At 33.9% G+C, this 16,551-nt stretch overlaps 1 protein-coding gene across 2 annotated transcripts in view; it reads right to left on the bottom strand.

The window, feature by feature from the left end:
* Strump (WASH complex subunit strump) overlaps window positions 1-16,551 on the bottom strand; it is a 272,405-nt gene that overhangs the window by 77,650 nt on the left and 178,204 nt on the right. For both annotated transcript variants that reach the window (XM_085825272.1, XM_085825271.1), the window contains one exon: window positions 2,010-2,176. In XM_085825272.1, coding sequence (XP_085681398.1) covers window positions 2,010-2,176 — 167 coding nt within the window. The remainder of the gene's footprint in view (window positions 1-2,009; window positions 2,177-16,551) is intronic.

Raw genomic sequence — 16,551 nt, forward strand, 5'->3', positions numbered from 1 at the left:
TCACCTGATTTCAATAAGGAGTTTATTTTGCAAACTAATGTTTCAGACTCTGGTATGGGTGTCATTTTAGCTGAAAACGATGAACGAGACAATGAACATCCAGTATTATACCTCAGTAGGAAGTTTACAGTAACTGAAAAAAGTACTCTACCACAGAAAAGGAATGCTCCGCCATAATATTTGCTGTAAAGAAACTTCAATGTTATTTAGACGGGCATACTAAATTCCTCATCATGACCGATCATAATCCCTTAGTTTGGCTAAAAAATAATGCGAGTCTAAATCCACGACTTATGAGATGGGCACTAGTACTACAACCCTACAATTACACAATCGTTCATCGAAGTGGTAAAAACCACAAAAATGTTGTACTCCCTGGCCTGATTAAATAATTTGTTTCTCTATGTAGATAAAAAAAATATTTTGTTCCTTCCTCTCTTCCTCAGTGTATCTTATTATGTTATATCTTGTATTTCAATTTTGTATTGTGCTAATATTGTTGTTTTGAAAAAAAAAAAAAAAAAAAAAAAACCCGTAAACTTTAATTTATCTATAATAATAAAAGCAAGTGTAATGTGTCTGTCTGTCTGTCTGACCGAGCTCTCCAGCCAAATCTATCGCACGCAGGGACCTGGAATTTTTTATACGGAAGCACAAAGGGGCTGGCCACCAGACCTCGAAGCCCGATTTTCGATTTTTGAATTAGAAAAATTTAAAAAAAATTATTTATAATTAATTAATCACGGTTTTTTTGACTCACTGATATTATTATTTGTTTTCAAATAACGTTCGATTGTAACAATTGATTTCTTTATTCTAGCGTTAGTTTGCTGTTTTGACGATACATTAAATCGATTAATTACAATTCATTTCTTTTTTGTAGCTTGTGGGGGGGGGAAGAGAGAGAGATAGTCTACATGTCCTACACTACTATTCCTGCGCTATTCACTTATCTGCATTTTCTAAATGCACGGGCAACGCCGGGCGGGTACACCTAGTAAAGATATAAATTAAAGTTTATCTGGAGGGGGAAGAGGTTGTAATATCTTGTTATTTAATAAATAAATATAATTATTGTTGAAGTGGCAACGCCATATTTGTATTAAACCGTTACTCAGCAACATGAAATATTGTTTTAAAAAAAATTAGATTCTGAAGATTTTAGCAGTTAGGAGTAGTATGAAAATTTTACCACTTAATAATTGTATAAAAATTGTCTATCACCATGAGCTAGAAATAAAATTTATATTCTACTAAGAAGATTGTCTGTTTTGTAAATTACTGCAAAATACATTACAGTATGTATATGTATATGTATACGTACACACACACATTTTCACATAAAATACATGTATGAAAACTTAATTGTATTTAGTAAAACATTTCTGCATAATTAAAATAATATACACAAAAATCCATTATTTATCACAATTATTAGAAATAATATAATTATAATAATTCAGGCACATCCGAAAATACACTGAAATTTCCAATTTAACAATACATTACGTAGAGTTTTACATAGTTTTCAATAATGTTTTAACCTTATCATAAACACATTAAATAACAGTCCAGCTAATTTAAAATACATATAGTTTTAGACTGAACACTTGAGGAATGGCTACTTTAAATCCAATTAAATGCATTTAATGCACAAAAATATACAGTTTCTAATATATACATTAACTAAAAATACTAATAACTTTCTAATATATGCACTAACTAAATGAATGATTTACAGTATCACATGATACACAAGAATTATTTTAAGCAACTAATAATAATAATAAAAAAACTGCATGAAAAAAAGTCTCAAATATAATTCCGATTCTTTAAAAAAAAAAAAAAAATCAATAACAGACTTAGCATTGAATTTTAGTGTCACGTGAAATTTTACATTTTGATAATCAACTTATTACTTTCACATAATTTAAATTATTGATTTGAAAAGTAACTAATAACATTTTTTATAACTATTCATTAATTTAAAAAACTGATTCTAAATGTACCTGTCTATTATCTCCCATGCATAAGATAAATCTGCAACCATTTCCAAAGTTATCAGTACTTCTTCTTTAATATTTATAGTACGTAACATCTGATGCAAAAACTTTCTTGTATCAGCCAAAAACTGTTTAATTTGCAAATTACTTTCAAGTTGATGAAATTCTTGAACCTGTAAAGAAATTTCATTCATACAAACATTATAGCTTTCAGGCAAATGTTAAAAAAAGAAAAAAGTGGATGCAAAAGCATTGGAAGAATGAAAATAACACTTTTTTTCCCAAATTTATTTCAGCATCTGCAGCATTAAAATCTCTGAAGTTAGGGAAGAAAGTTAAAAATGCTTAAATTCAAAATTTATATTTTGCAGATTTTATGCCTGCAACACTATGTTGTATTACCAACTGAGATAGTGAAATTAGAAAGGGCACATTTATATATATACATATTATTTTTCCAAATTTATATCCTCTCCCTCCACAAATTAGATCACTAAAGTACACATCCAATCGGCCCCCCCCCCAAAAAAAAAAAAAGAGGGGGGGGGGGTTGGATACATCAGAATTAATTGCTCAGAACTTTTTGAACAATGCATGTATATAATGCAATGAGAGTTAAAACAGTTTGTGTCAATGAACGTGATTTCTGTACAATTACTCATCCTCCATGTCTAAGCATTATTGCTTTACTTTTGGCTTGTTAACATTCTGAGATCAAAATTTCAAAACCATTATTCAGTCACAACATAAGATGAAAATACTGGATATCAAACCTTTTAGATTTATATATATTAAAAAAAAAAAAAAAAAAAAAAAAGCCCAAGATATGAACCAATGGGGTAATCACAGTTTCAATTAACATAAAAGAAATGCAGAACTTTTCCAGTTATGTTTCCAGACAGAATAATATTATGGACTTGTATTTAGGTAGCTATAAAAGAGTACAAAGTCTGAATAAATGATTTAGCGCACAGAACAATTCCGCTTTTGATTCCACAGTTTCACATTGATGGAAATGTGTTGATTCATAGATGATTTTAATCATACCATGGATTTAGTCATGAACTTAGAGCATGCGTTTGATCTGGCCCTTGGAGCACACACCTACGAACCAAAGAGTTGACGGTTCAGTACTAGGCGGAGTAAGGAATTTATAATGGCACTACTTTTCTGTACAATGTTTCATCCACAAATTAACACCTTTAACTTATAATGATACACAGTACCAAGACTACAAGTAATATCAACCACAATATTTAGGTTGACACAACAAATACCAATAATGAAGACTATATCCAAATTTTTTGGGCATCCACTATACTCAGGTCAGAAAAGTATGGTCTAGAGCCTCAAAGATGTCTTAAAATTTCTCATAATATTAATTTTCCTTTATAATATAAAGGAAAGTGACCATCTGGAGCTCTTAAAAGAATACTATATTTTGGACTCCAAACTGGGTATGTATATTTGCCCTTTAATGTATCTGTCTTGGATCCCAGGCTATTTTCAACAGCATGCACATATATTTTCTCTCCTACGTATACCTGTGTTTAGACCTCAGACTATCTCCACCAGACTGCATACATTTGCACTCCAATGAACTTAGGCTAAAAATTTAATGCTCAACTGACTGGGATTCATTCATGCACTTTTCAATATATCAGGGCTCACATACATGCCTTTCATCACAATGGAATTTACTACAGTCAAAAGTCGTTAATTCGGACACCTATAATCCATATGTTTTTGAGGTCATGCACATTTCTGCGCATGCGTCGTGTTGACGCATGCTCATAGGCATTTACGCGTGCACGTAAGACCTTTACGGCTGCGAATATGCATGTGCTCATGCGCATAAAACTTTTACGCATGCGCGTTTAATGTATAACGGACGGTATAAGCTAAGCTAAAATTATCTAATTCAGTTAATGTTGCAGATTGCGTTGTTCCTTAATCTTCGAATTGGATTATGATTTAAATCAAGTTCCTCGTCATTGCAACTTAAACAACTTATATTGAAAGAAATGTTTAATAAAGTAAACAAATAAATATTAAGCTTTTTCTTTTTGTAAATCTTGATACTCTTTAGATCATAATTGTTCTTTATTTCATAAATTACGGTTTCATATTTTTAATTTTGTAATTTCTGCATGCCATCTTACCAGATTTAAACTGATGATCTATAATCCGGAAAAATCGATAATCCGGAATCGCCGAAGTCCCGACGAGTCCGGATTAACGACTTTTGACTGTATATCACTACAGCTGGATATCTATCATGTTGTGCACAGATAAAAAATTATACACTGATCTTGCTTGCTAGTAGATAATTTATACTACAGTTAGCCTTGGATTGCCTATTTATACACCTGGATCTCCTATTAACGGAGACAGTAATTATCAATGCTAAAAGTAGAAATATACTAGATACTACTTGTTTAACTTTATGCAAACGCAATGTGGACTTTAAAATAAAAACATACAGCACTCACTGGACATGTTTGAGATAAAATTCCTCAAAGCAATTTTTGGCCCAGTACAGGAAGAGGGGTATGTTGGGGACAAAATATAACTTTGAACTGTACATGCTTTATAGCTAATCACAAATAACACAAGGCATCTGCAGTAATACATTAAGAATGGCTGGGCCATGTTTGAAGAAGTCTGGAAGATAATCCCACATGACATTCTTGACATTCTGTTCTTAAGATTGTAGAGACATTAGGATATTTTGGGAAGCAAGCAAGATCAAAAATGAGCAAACACCTTCGCCGGGAATGGAACCATGGACCTCTGGAATACCGGCCCAGCAACACAAATGCAGACTCCCTTTTGCAGACCACTACACCATGGAGATACGCTAGAAAAGCAAAAGAAATACTTTATATATTCCGCTTTTTAAAGGGCAACTGGGGTTTTTAGGGAACCCAGTTGCCAAATCCTAGGAGTGGAGAATCCTCATCTAACACCCTTTTAGTTCGGGCACCACTGTAGAGACATTAGGATATTTTTGGAAGCAGGCAAGATGAAAAATGACCAAATGCCTTCACCAGGAATTGAACCACGGACCTCTAGAATACCAGACCAGCATGCAGATCACTACACAACGAAGGCACACTAGGAAAGCGGAGAAATACCTTATAAGGTTTTGAAAATCAAATAACCTGAAAGATCCTGAGCTAAAAGAAGTTCACAGACTAGAACACTAGTTAACATTGAAAAAGACTTAAAAACTTCGAAAATTAAGCTGAGCTTCTTGTAACTTCCATTTTGCATGTGAATCCTGTTTCTGGATTACTTAACTTAATTGGATATTTGTTGTAATTTTCCCTTTTTTCTATCCCTCCATAAAGCCCATGTGTCACACTTTCCTGACCTAAAAATTTTAATTTTAATTTCTCCATAAGAAATGCACTCATGTATGATCTGCTTCTTTCAGTATCCAGAATTATTCATTGCTTTCACCATTTCCATAAACATTGACAATTAAAGTTTGCAAGATTACACTTTCATAGGATGAATTATTCGCTATAAAGCCTTATTTTCAATTTGTTCTTCCTTAATTTCGCCATTTTCGTTTTTAAAACACATTATAATGGCATGTCGTTATTTACATAATTCACATCTTATTTTAAAAGAACAATTAATGCTAAGGTGTCGTGCATGTAAACAGCGATAACAAATTCCTTTCATTTTGCATTTCTCTCTTTCCCCCCCCCCCCCCTCAGTAGACTATAAAGATGCTTGTTTACATGTTATAGACTTGTGATCAGAAGAGTCGCGGAAAATACATGCAGTCCCCAACCCCCCGCAAATTTGTATTTGTTAATTCCATCGCTGTGTGTTTTGCAATAAGTCTGGATTCAGTAAGTCTGTTATGCTTTTGTTGCACTGCCGAAGCGATCTTTGGCTGCACCGTCTGGCATATATGTTGTCGTGCAATTAACTGTTTAGAAAGAAATTTCACTAGGTGATTCAAATCGTAATTTGATTTTCGAACTGTTTTATTATAATCTAAAACCAAATCTGCAGGCAATGCTTTAACCAAGATAGGTGTTAATAAAGCTCCATATGTTTCTGAGGTCATATTTAATGACTCAAGACGTTGAACATGTCTCTGTATATAATTGAATAACTGTGAAAATTAAGCTTCAGTTACCTGAGCTAAAAGAAGTTCACCGACTAGAACATTAGTTAACATTGAAAAAGACTTAAAAACTTTGAAAATTAAAACTGGAGAGGAGTCACTGCAGATAGAAGATGATACAAGGAGTGTGTGTTTGAAGCAGCCAAGGCCTGTTAAGGGCTGTCGCGTTTGTGTACTAATAACTCAGCTTCCATGAATGCCCTCTGGCGGAAGAAAAGAAAAGTAGTAAGTTGAACAGCTGACGCGTCTAACATAAGTTGAAACGATAGACCGTCTCCGTATATGTTAGAAATATAATGTTTGTATTGATTGTAACTTGTAAATATTATGTAAATATCTTTCACATGTTAATTAAAATTTCTTGAAAATGTTTATAGCAGCACTTTGCTGTGGATCAAATTTCAGCATAGACACTGATATCGAAGGTAAAGCAAGGCAGTTCAGGGCAGCCCTTTAGAAGGTAAGTGAATTTTCACTTATCTATTTAGTGATCTAACAATTTTAAGAGTGCAAAGTTGATAAAATTTTTAACATGGCACCAGAACAGGGACTCGATAATAAGAGCTGTTTTCCTAACTACTGAAACTGTTTAAATTGATTGCAGTGATGTAGATAATACATAAGCCTAAATAATTAGTGAACTGCTGATACTTGTTGAATTATTGAATATTAAAAAATGACGGAATTAATTGATACATTGAAAAGGAAATGCGGCCACATAAGGGCTGCAGTTACATAAGTAATTGGCTGAATCAAAACTGAATTATCAAAAACAGAAGTGAACGCAGAGGAACTAAAAATTTCCTTAGACCTCTTAAATGAAAAATCAAACGAGTTAAAACAAATAGATGCCTATATAGAAAAATTAATAGACATAAAGGATCTAGAGCAGGGATTAAATGGTGTTGACGAATATCGTGAAAGAATAACTACATTTAAATACAAAGCTAACAAAAAATTGAAAGAAATTAATACAGAACAACAAAAATTGAGTGTATTAAAAAGGACTGAGCAGTTAAGTGAAGTATGATAGAAAATGTTTAAACCGAAAGTAAGAATGTAAAACTTCCTAAACTTATGATTCAGAAGTCTTATGGCAAAAGCTGTGAATGGCTGACATTTTGGAACACTTTTTCATCAGCCATACACCAAAATAAAATGCTTGATGCTATAAGTAAATTTAATTATTTGAAATCCTTTTTGGGAGGTACTGCTTATAACACCATTGACAGTTTCGATCTAACCGAAGAAAATTACGAAACTTCAGTTAAACTCCTCACAGAAAGATTTGGAAATAAAGATCTATTGATAAATACCCATATAAATAAATTACTGAAAATAAGACCTTTAAAGGATTCTAATGACATTCAAAATTTACATAAGTTATTCAATTATATACAGAAACATATTCAACGTCTTGAGTCATTAAATATGACCTCAGAAACATATGGAGCTTTATTAACACCCATCTTGGTTAAAGCATTGCCTGCAGATTTGGTTTTAGATTATAATAAAACAGTTCGAAAATCAAATTACGATTTGAATCATCTAGTGAAATTTCTTTCTAAACAGTTAATTGCACGACAACATATATGCCAGACGGTGCAGCCAAAGATCGCTTCGGCAGTGCAAAGCATAACAGACTTACTGAATCCAGACTTATTGCAAAACACACAGCGGTGGAATTAACAAATACAAATTTGCAGGGGTTGGGGACTGCATGTATTTTCCGCGACTCTTCTGATCACAAATCTATAACATGTAAACAAGCATCTTTATAGTCTACTGAGGGGAAAAAAAAAAGAGAAATGCAAAATGAAAGGAATTTGTTATCGCTGTTTACATACACGACACCTTAGCATTAATTGTACTTTTAAAATAAGATGTGAATTATGTAAATAACAACATGCCATTATAATGTGTTTTAAAAACGAAAATAGCGAAATTAAGGAAGAACAAATTGAAAATAAGGCTTTATAGCGAATAATTCATCCTATTAAAGTGTAATCTTGCAAATTTTAATTGTCAATGTTTATGGAAATGGTGAAAGCAATGAATAATTCTGGATACCGAAAGAAGCAGATCATACATCAGTGCATTTCTTATGGAGAAATTAAAATTAAAATTTTTAGGTCAGGAAAGTGTGACACATGGGCTTTATGGAGGGATAGAAAAAAGGGAAAATTACAACAAATATCCAATTAAGTAATCCAGAAACAGGATTCACATGCAAAATGGAAGTTACGAGTCAAAAAAAAAAAAGTTCACATATTCCAAAATTGGAGGATAGGGACTGCTTAAAGAAACTTAAGAGATTATAAAATTTTTCCCAGTGATGTGACTATTAATGAGAATTCTTTTTTATTTGAAAAACACTCTAATGAAATATACATGCTTGTAGGAGCAGATTATGCCGGAAAACTCATTACAGGAGAAATAAAACAAGTAACGGAGAGTTTAGTCATATATGTGGTTAAGCCATATATGTGGATAACTGCGTAGCGAGCGTAGAATCAGTTGAAGAATTGAACTCATTTATCAAGGGATCTAGAGAAATAATGGCTACAGCAAAATTTGACCTAAGAGGTTGAAAACATAATAGACCTAAAAATGAAATTTCAATTCTAAGCCTTTCTGATAAAGATTATGAAGATGTTGTGTCAGTATTGGGATTGAAATGGGACTTGTTTGACAATAGTTAGTATTGTAACGTAAAATATGAAGAAAATCAAAATTTTATTTTATTATAAATTTTATTAAATATTATTAAATTATTATAAATCATAACTTTAAAATTAAAATTTTTAGGTCAGGAAAGTGTGACACATGGGCTTTATGGAGGGATAGAAAAAAGGGAAAATTACAACAAATATCCAATTAAGTAATCAAGAAACAGGATTCACATGCAAAATGGAAGTTACGAGTCCAAAAAAAAAAGTTCACATATTCCAAAATTGGAGGATAGGGACTGCTTAAAGAAACTTAAGATATTATAAAATTTTTCCCAGTGATGTGACTATTAATGAGAATTCTTGTTTATTCGAAAAACACTCTAATGAAATATACATGCTTGTAGGAGCAGATTATGCCGGAAAACTCATTACAGGAGAAATAAAACAAGTTACGGAGAGTTTAGTCATATATGTGGTTAAGCCATATATGTGGATAACTGCGTAGCGAGCATAGAATCAGTTGAAGAATTGAACTCATTTATCAAGGGATCTAGAGAAATAATGGCTACAGCAAAATTTGACCTAAGAGGTTGAAAACATAATAGACCTAAAAATGAAATTTCAATTCTAAGCCTTTCTGATAAAGATTATGAAGATGTTGTGTCAGTATTGGGATTGAAATGGGACTTGTTTGACAATAGTTAGTATTGTAACGTAAAATATGAAGAAAATCCTGTATTGAGCAAAATATATGTTCTTTCTGAATTCAGTAAAATCTTTGACCGAATTGGGTTTACTAGTCCAGTTACTCTCATGCCTAAACTGATTCTACAGGAGTGCTGGAAACAGAAAATTAACTGGGATATTAATCTGCCGAATGATCTAGTAAAGAAGTTTTTCACATGGTCATCTCAGTTAAAATATTTGAAAGACATCAAAATTCCTTACTGCTTCCCAAAATAGACAAAAGTACCACTATGCATGTATTTTCGGATGGAAGCAAGGATGCATATGTGACCTGCATTTTCCTTAGACACAGTATTGAGAGTGGAGTAACTTGTCAACTGATACAATCTAGAGCTAGAGTTACTCCCCTAAAAGCACACACCATACCTCGACTAGAGATGTTCGCTTGCACTATTGGAGCCAGGCTCTCTTGTACAATAAGAGAAGACTTGAAACTAAAAGAGGTTCCAGTTTTTTACTGGACGGATTACACAAATGCCAAAGAAAATTGGTCTACTTTTGTAGCCAATTGAGTGAATGGGATTCGAAAATTGAGTAACCCAGATCACTAGCATCACATTCCCAGGAAGTTCAATCCTTCAGATTTGCCATCTCACGGTTGCTCTGCTAAGGAATTGAGAAAATCTGAGTGGTGGAAAGGATCAGATTGGATCTATCGACCTCCAAAAGAGTTTCCTATTGCAGATGGAGAACCTCCTGACTTCGACATAGTAAATGAAGAGAGAAAACAAACTGTGGTTTTAGCAAGCAATAACACGAATACAGATAAATTTAACTTTTTTGACAATATTTCAAGATTTGAAAAGATCATGAAGGTCGTGTCTTGGACCCTTAGATTCATTTAAAATGCTACTGCACTAACATCTGACAGAACTCATGGCAGAATTTCAGTCAAAGAAACAAAAGGAACTGAAACGATGATTTTCAGACTGATCCAACGAGAATTTTTTGAAGGATCGAAAGATAAGAGAATACATGCTCTGCAACTATCATGAACACAATGGCCGTATGAAAGTGAAGACCTGTATCTTTTGGAGAGCCGATGATGCTGACTTTCGTTACTCAGTTTTACTTCCCTCAGATCATCTGTTAGTATTAAAATTGATCAAATCGGAACATGAAAGGCTAAGTCACGCTGGAGTACAATTCGTTATGTGTGCTTTACGTGAAAAATTTTAGATTATAAAGAGCAGGAAGACAGTACGCAAAGTTATCCAAAAATGAGTATGATGTCAAAGGTTCGACTCTGATTCATATAAGACTCCTCAAGTGCCACTACCTGAAGACAGAATAAGATATGCCTTAATTTTTGAGATTATTGGTGTTGATCTGATGGGTCCCTTAATTTTAAAAGGAGGTCATTTTTACTTGCGCAATATATAGAGCAATTTGCTTAGATCTAGTCTCTTCTCTATCAACTGAAAGTTTCCTGCATGCCTTCAGGAAATTCATCGGGAACCAATTTTGTTTGATCAAATAAGTTCTTTAAGACCATAGACTGGAATTCTGTCTTAGAAATCGCAACAGTTAAGAGAATTGAATGGGAATTTATTACCCCTTCCTCGCTTTGGTGGGGAGGGTGGTAGGAAAGATTATTTGGAGTACTAAAAAGAATTCTTCAAAAGGTACTAGGAAAATCTTCTCTGAACTACGAAGAGTTGTTGACAATCATTTGTGATTGCGAGAGCATTATGAACAACCGTCCTCTCACGTATTTGTCAGAAGACATAAAAGATTTGAGAGCTCTCACCCCAGCAATGTTTCAAACAGAAATTCCAGAGACTGGAGTTCTTGAATTAGATCTTTTGGATTCTAAATCCATCAATAAGAGATACCTTTACAGACCTAAATTGAGAAAAGACTTACGAAAAAGATTTTGATCAGAATATTTAGGGCAACTAAAAAAATTCATCAGCTAACCATCGTCTGTGAAAGTTGGTGATCTTGTAATTGTGTTCAACAATGAAAAAAGGATTAACTGGCCCTTAGCTAGAATCTTGGAAATTTTTCCATCTCACGACGGACACATTAGATTAGTGAAGCTGCAAACTGCCCAAGGGGAGATTATGAGATTTACTAAGAACCTCATTCCTCTTGAACTCAAATTTACACCTGAGTCGGATATGAAAGCAAGGTACAGGACTCGACGTATAACGAAATATCAAAAGACTTAGATTATAGGTCAGTTGAGATCCATTCTTTGCTGATACTGCACCTCAAGGTGGGAGTATCATGTTTGTGTACTAATAACTTTGCTTCCACGAACGCCCTCTGGCAGAAGAGATGAAAAGTAGTTAGTTGAAGGGCTGACGCGTCTAACATAAGTCGAAACGATAGACTGTCTCCATATATATTAGAAATATAATGTTTGTATTGATTGTAACTTGTAAATATTATGTAAATATCTTTCACATGCTAATTAAAATTTCTTCAAAAAGTTTATAGCAGCACTTTGCTGTGGATCAAATTTCAGCATAGACACTGATATCGAAGGGAAAGCAAGGCAGTTCAGGGCAGCCCTTTAGAAGGTAAGTAAATTTTCACTTATCTATTTAGTAATCTAAAAATTTTAACACATTGACTGCCAGTCACTAGAGTTAGATTGATAGTTATTGCCACCCATATGGGAGTAAATTGTATCCAGATGCCAACATACTTATTATAAGAAATATGATTTAAAATATTAATAAAAGATAATTATGTGATCCCTAAGTATTAATTAAGCCTTTATTAAAGAATTTTTTAATTACGCGCCAGTGCGTGATTGGCACTACATGTCAAAATTTTCCCCAAATGCCACGTTACGCGCTGGCACGTGGAATGTAAAAAATAAATTTAAATAAGAAAAATAAGTGGCAGTACGCATTATTTTTATATCAATATGTATTACAGACAATTACACATATTACAAAGGAATTTATAACAAGAAAATTACAAAGACATTATACAGATACATCTAGAATGTTATTTGTGTATTATCTTTGAACAATCTAAGCAATACCGGGGAGATCCTTCACAAAATTTGCAATATATTGTATCTTTACGTTTCCCTTTGGAATAGCAACTTTTGCATTGCTTTCTTAGAATTTTTCCTTCTTTTTTTTCTTCCCGTGTACTCAGCACATGTTCATATTCAGATTGAGCACACACAGGAGCACGAAGAACAGATGGCTGTTTCAGTAAACTTCGTATCACGGATAAATGGTAGTCATACAGTGATGTATTTTCATTGGAATACTTATTATAGATTAAGTGGGAATTGTTCATCATTATTTGCAAAATATACACAAATATTTTCGTGGGCCACCTGATTGTTTTTCTCTCACAAGGATAATAAGTAAGCATCTGATCTTGCTTATCAATACTGGCCATAAATTTATTATACTGAATTACAGGTAGAGGTTTCGATTTAATTTCACCTCTTTTGTTTGTTTGATGTGGTGGAAACCACATCATTTTTATATTCATTGGAAATGTAAGTGACGCCTCTCTTATCCTGTCACTGTGCAATCATCATACCATTAGCATACTTTGCCCTTTCTTCCGTTTTTTTCCCTTTACCTCTTTTGGAAATGTCTTTCTGTTCTTTCTGATTGTCCCAGTGCAATGAGTTTTCCTATCAGCAAGGCATTTTGACAGTTTCATAGCTCTGATAATAATTGTCCATAAATATGCTATGTCCTATATCCAGCATTCCCTCGAGTAAATTCATAACGAATTTTTTTGCATGTTCTTTTGCACCAGAATCATCCAACATGTCCGTATATATCATAAATTTCAGAACCATACCATCGGGAATTGTGATCATGTACAACTTGATACCATATTTGTGACGTTTATTTGCTATATACTGTCTGAAAATAAGCCGTGCACGCCACAATACCATCGATTCATCTAAACTAATCTCATGCCCTGGGTAATATATTTCAGATACTCCCGCGTTGAACAAATTCACCATATCTCTTACTTTATACAGTCCATCCTTTGGAAGCTCTGTATTCTGGTCTGGGATTTTTGCGAAGTGCAATGCCCTCAGTAACAACAAAAACCGATTCCTGCTCATATTTTCTGAAAATACACGTAAACCAAACAGTGCATCTGTTTTCCAGTAATCTAGTATATGGTTGATTCATATAGTTCCCATATGTATGATCAATCCCACAAATACCAAGTGTTCCTCTTTTGTGGTGCTCTTCCAAGCATTGATGCGAGAATGCTTCTTTTTCCCCTGCGAAAAAGTACTTTCTGAGCATAATCATTAGTTTCAGCATCTATTTCTTCCAAGACACCATCAGTGAAAAAATGACGAAAGAAATCTATAGGATTGTTACCTGAAACATGTTGGAGCAAATACTTGGATTTTATGAAAGGAAATTTTTTCATTGATGTTGAATCGTTCTCTCAAATAACGTTTTCCGCCATAGTTGAATCATCCTGCTGACATGCAGCTTCTTGCACGACTTATTCTTCATCTTTAGAATCCGAAATATCATGGGTACCAGTCGGAGGAACGAATTCTTCGTCACTGTCATAACTAAAATCGCTCTGGTACTCATCCGATAGCTCAGCCAACAAATTTGCTATTTCATTATCCGTAAAAGCCTTTTTTATATTGAACTTTCCTTTTTTCGTGCGTGAAGGCCCTGCATTATCATCTCTATAACTCATACTAAAAGATTATTTTTTCAATAAAAAGTAAAACAATAATTTCGAAACCGCAATTATTTATATGTAGTTTCTAATTTTCACTCCATGCCAATATCAGAAGAAATTCCCTGCATGCAATGCCAAATGAACTGGAGAATGAATAACAAGTATAGGATTTTTCCGCACCAGTGCGTGACTGGCTGCTGAGACATCACCCCACATCACGTGCTGGCTTGTGGTTGGCTGTTTGCTGATAACAAAAAGTCACGCGCCGGCACAGAAATATTTTTAACAAGGGCTGTTATGCTTGTGAAGAAGAAGTTATCAGTGGAAAAGCAACAAAATCAGCATTATCAGCTGTTTCATAGATCAAGTTATTATTGTTACATTTGAATTTTTTATATTACCATTAAACTATTGTTATGGAAAAGATCTGAAGCAGCAGTTTATAAGGATGTTAGAACTTTTACAGATAGGTTTTAATTAATTTTTTTGAATATTTTTCAGACTTTTTAATTGAAAATTCATTTTTAGCAACAAATAAAGGGCCATTCACACTGGAGTTTATCTGAGCTTACGGAGTCAGTTTCATGTGTCAACTAGCTCTGCTATGCCTGCAGTTCAGATTTTTCAATTTGATGGCCCTATGGGGGAAAACTGGTCTTGGAGATGGGTCGGTTACATCCGTTACGTGTCTCCGTTAGCTCAGAAAAACCCCAGTGAGAATGGCCTTTAAAAGTTGAAGGCCATACTTTTTAAGCCAGCATTTAAAAAGTGAAAAATAATTAATTTGAAGGTGTTGTAAAAATACATTATGCATAACTACCAAATATTAAGCTACATGGTTTCAAAATACCTCTAGATTTCCCTTAGGGACCTTTATAATACATCACTGGAATTTTTAAACTAGTTTCAACATGATGCTGACATAAAATATAACTGTAGCGTTGTGACCACGGCTAGCTGTAAAGTTGTTAAACAAAAGTGAAATTTAACCCATACAAACTTTAACAGAAAGAATTTAATTAAACACAAACACTACATAAAGAAAGTTACATGACAAAACTAACAAGAAGTAACACAAAGAAATATTACTCAAATGAAAATAAAAAGTACATGTTCATAGTCCTCTGCTGAAACTCGAACTAGCTAGTTCAGGCGTAGATGTTTTTGAATAGCTTTCGATAAGGTGGTGCTGCAGTACATGGGGCTGTTTGCTAGCGTTCGTTACAGACTCCCTCTCGGGCTCTGACAACGTTCCGGCAAAGAGTCCGTGTTCGATATTTCAATTTTGCGAGGTCTGCCTCTTTTCCTTATGGGAGTCACTGGACATTGGTCTTTCGATGGAGGCAGTTATATGGTCTCATCATATTGGTATGATTTGCTACCGTTTGGACTAAGGAACGCAGCAGTAACTTTTCAGAGAGTAATGAATAATGCGCTGAAAGAATTTCAACAATTTTTAAGAGCCTATATTGACGACATAGCTATATTTTCCACGGATTTCGACACTCATCTCTAACATCTGGATAAAGTTTTCACCAAACTAAAGTCACCTGGATTTACTATCAATTTGAAGAAATGTTCATTTGCAAAACCTCAAATTAAATATTTAGGACACATTATTGGATCAGGAAAACATCAACCAGATCCCAAGAAAATAGAGGCAATCAAGAAGCTGGAAACGCCGAAAACAAAAAGAGATCTTAAAAGTCTGTTAGGATTATGTAATTAATATCATGATTATATCCCAGGGTATGCAGAGATCGCCTACCCACTCACAGAACTCACAAAAAATAAACAACCGGAAATACTCGAATGGAAAGAAATTCATGAGTCAACATTTCAACAACTGAAGGAACGATTAGCGATGTCAACAGAGTTGATCACCCCAACACTGCAGGATCCGTTTGTCATTCATTCTGATGCATCCCAAATCGGAATAGGTGCATGTTTATCACAGCAAAGGGGATAGAAACAATTTCCCATCTGCTACGCGAGCAAGAAATTATCGAAACCTCATCAAAGCTGGCCGACCATAGAGCATGATGCTTATGCTATAGTATGGGCATTGAAGAAGTTTGAACCTTGGATATTCAGTTTATCGGTGAAAATTGTGACTGATCCTAATCCTCTAGCCTTTATAGTGAGAAATGCTCTGCAATTGTCCAAATTACAATGATGGGTCATAGCTTTGCAGAAATATAATCTCGAAATAGAACATTGCCCTGGAAAAAAACTGTTGAATGCAGATGCATTATCCAGACTCCCCACCTGTGAACTTTGAACATTAATTTACTGTTCATCTTCACGAACATTTTGTATAGTTAACGAT

This window comes from Stegodyphus dumicola, chromosome 10 (genome assembly GCF_044657685.1).
Source record: "Stegodyphus dumicola isolate Sdum_Otavi_A_Nest chromosome 10, ASM4465768v1".
NCBI classification, from domain to species: Eukaryota; Metazoa; Arthropoda; class Arachnida; order Araneae; family Eresidae; genus Stegodyphus; species Stegodyphus dumicola.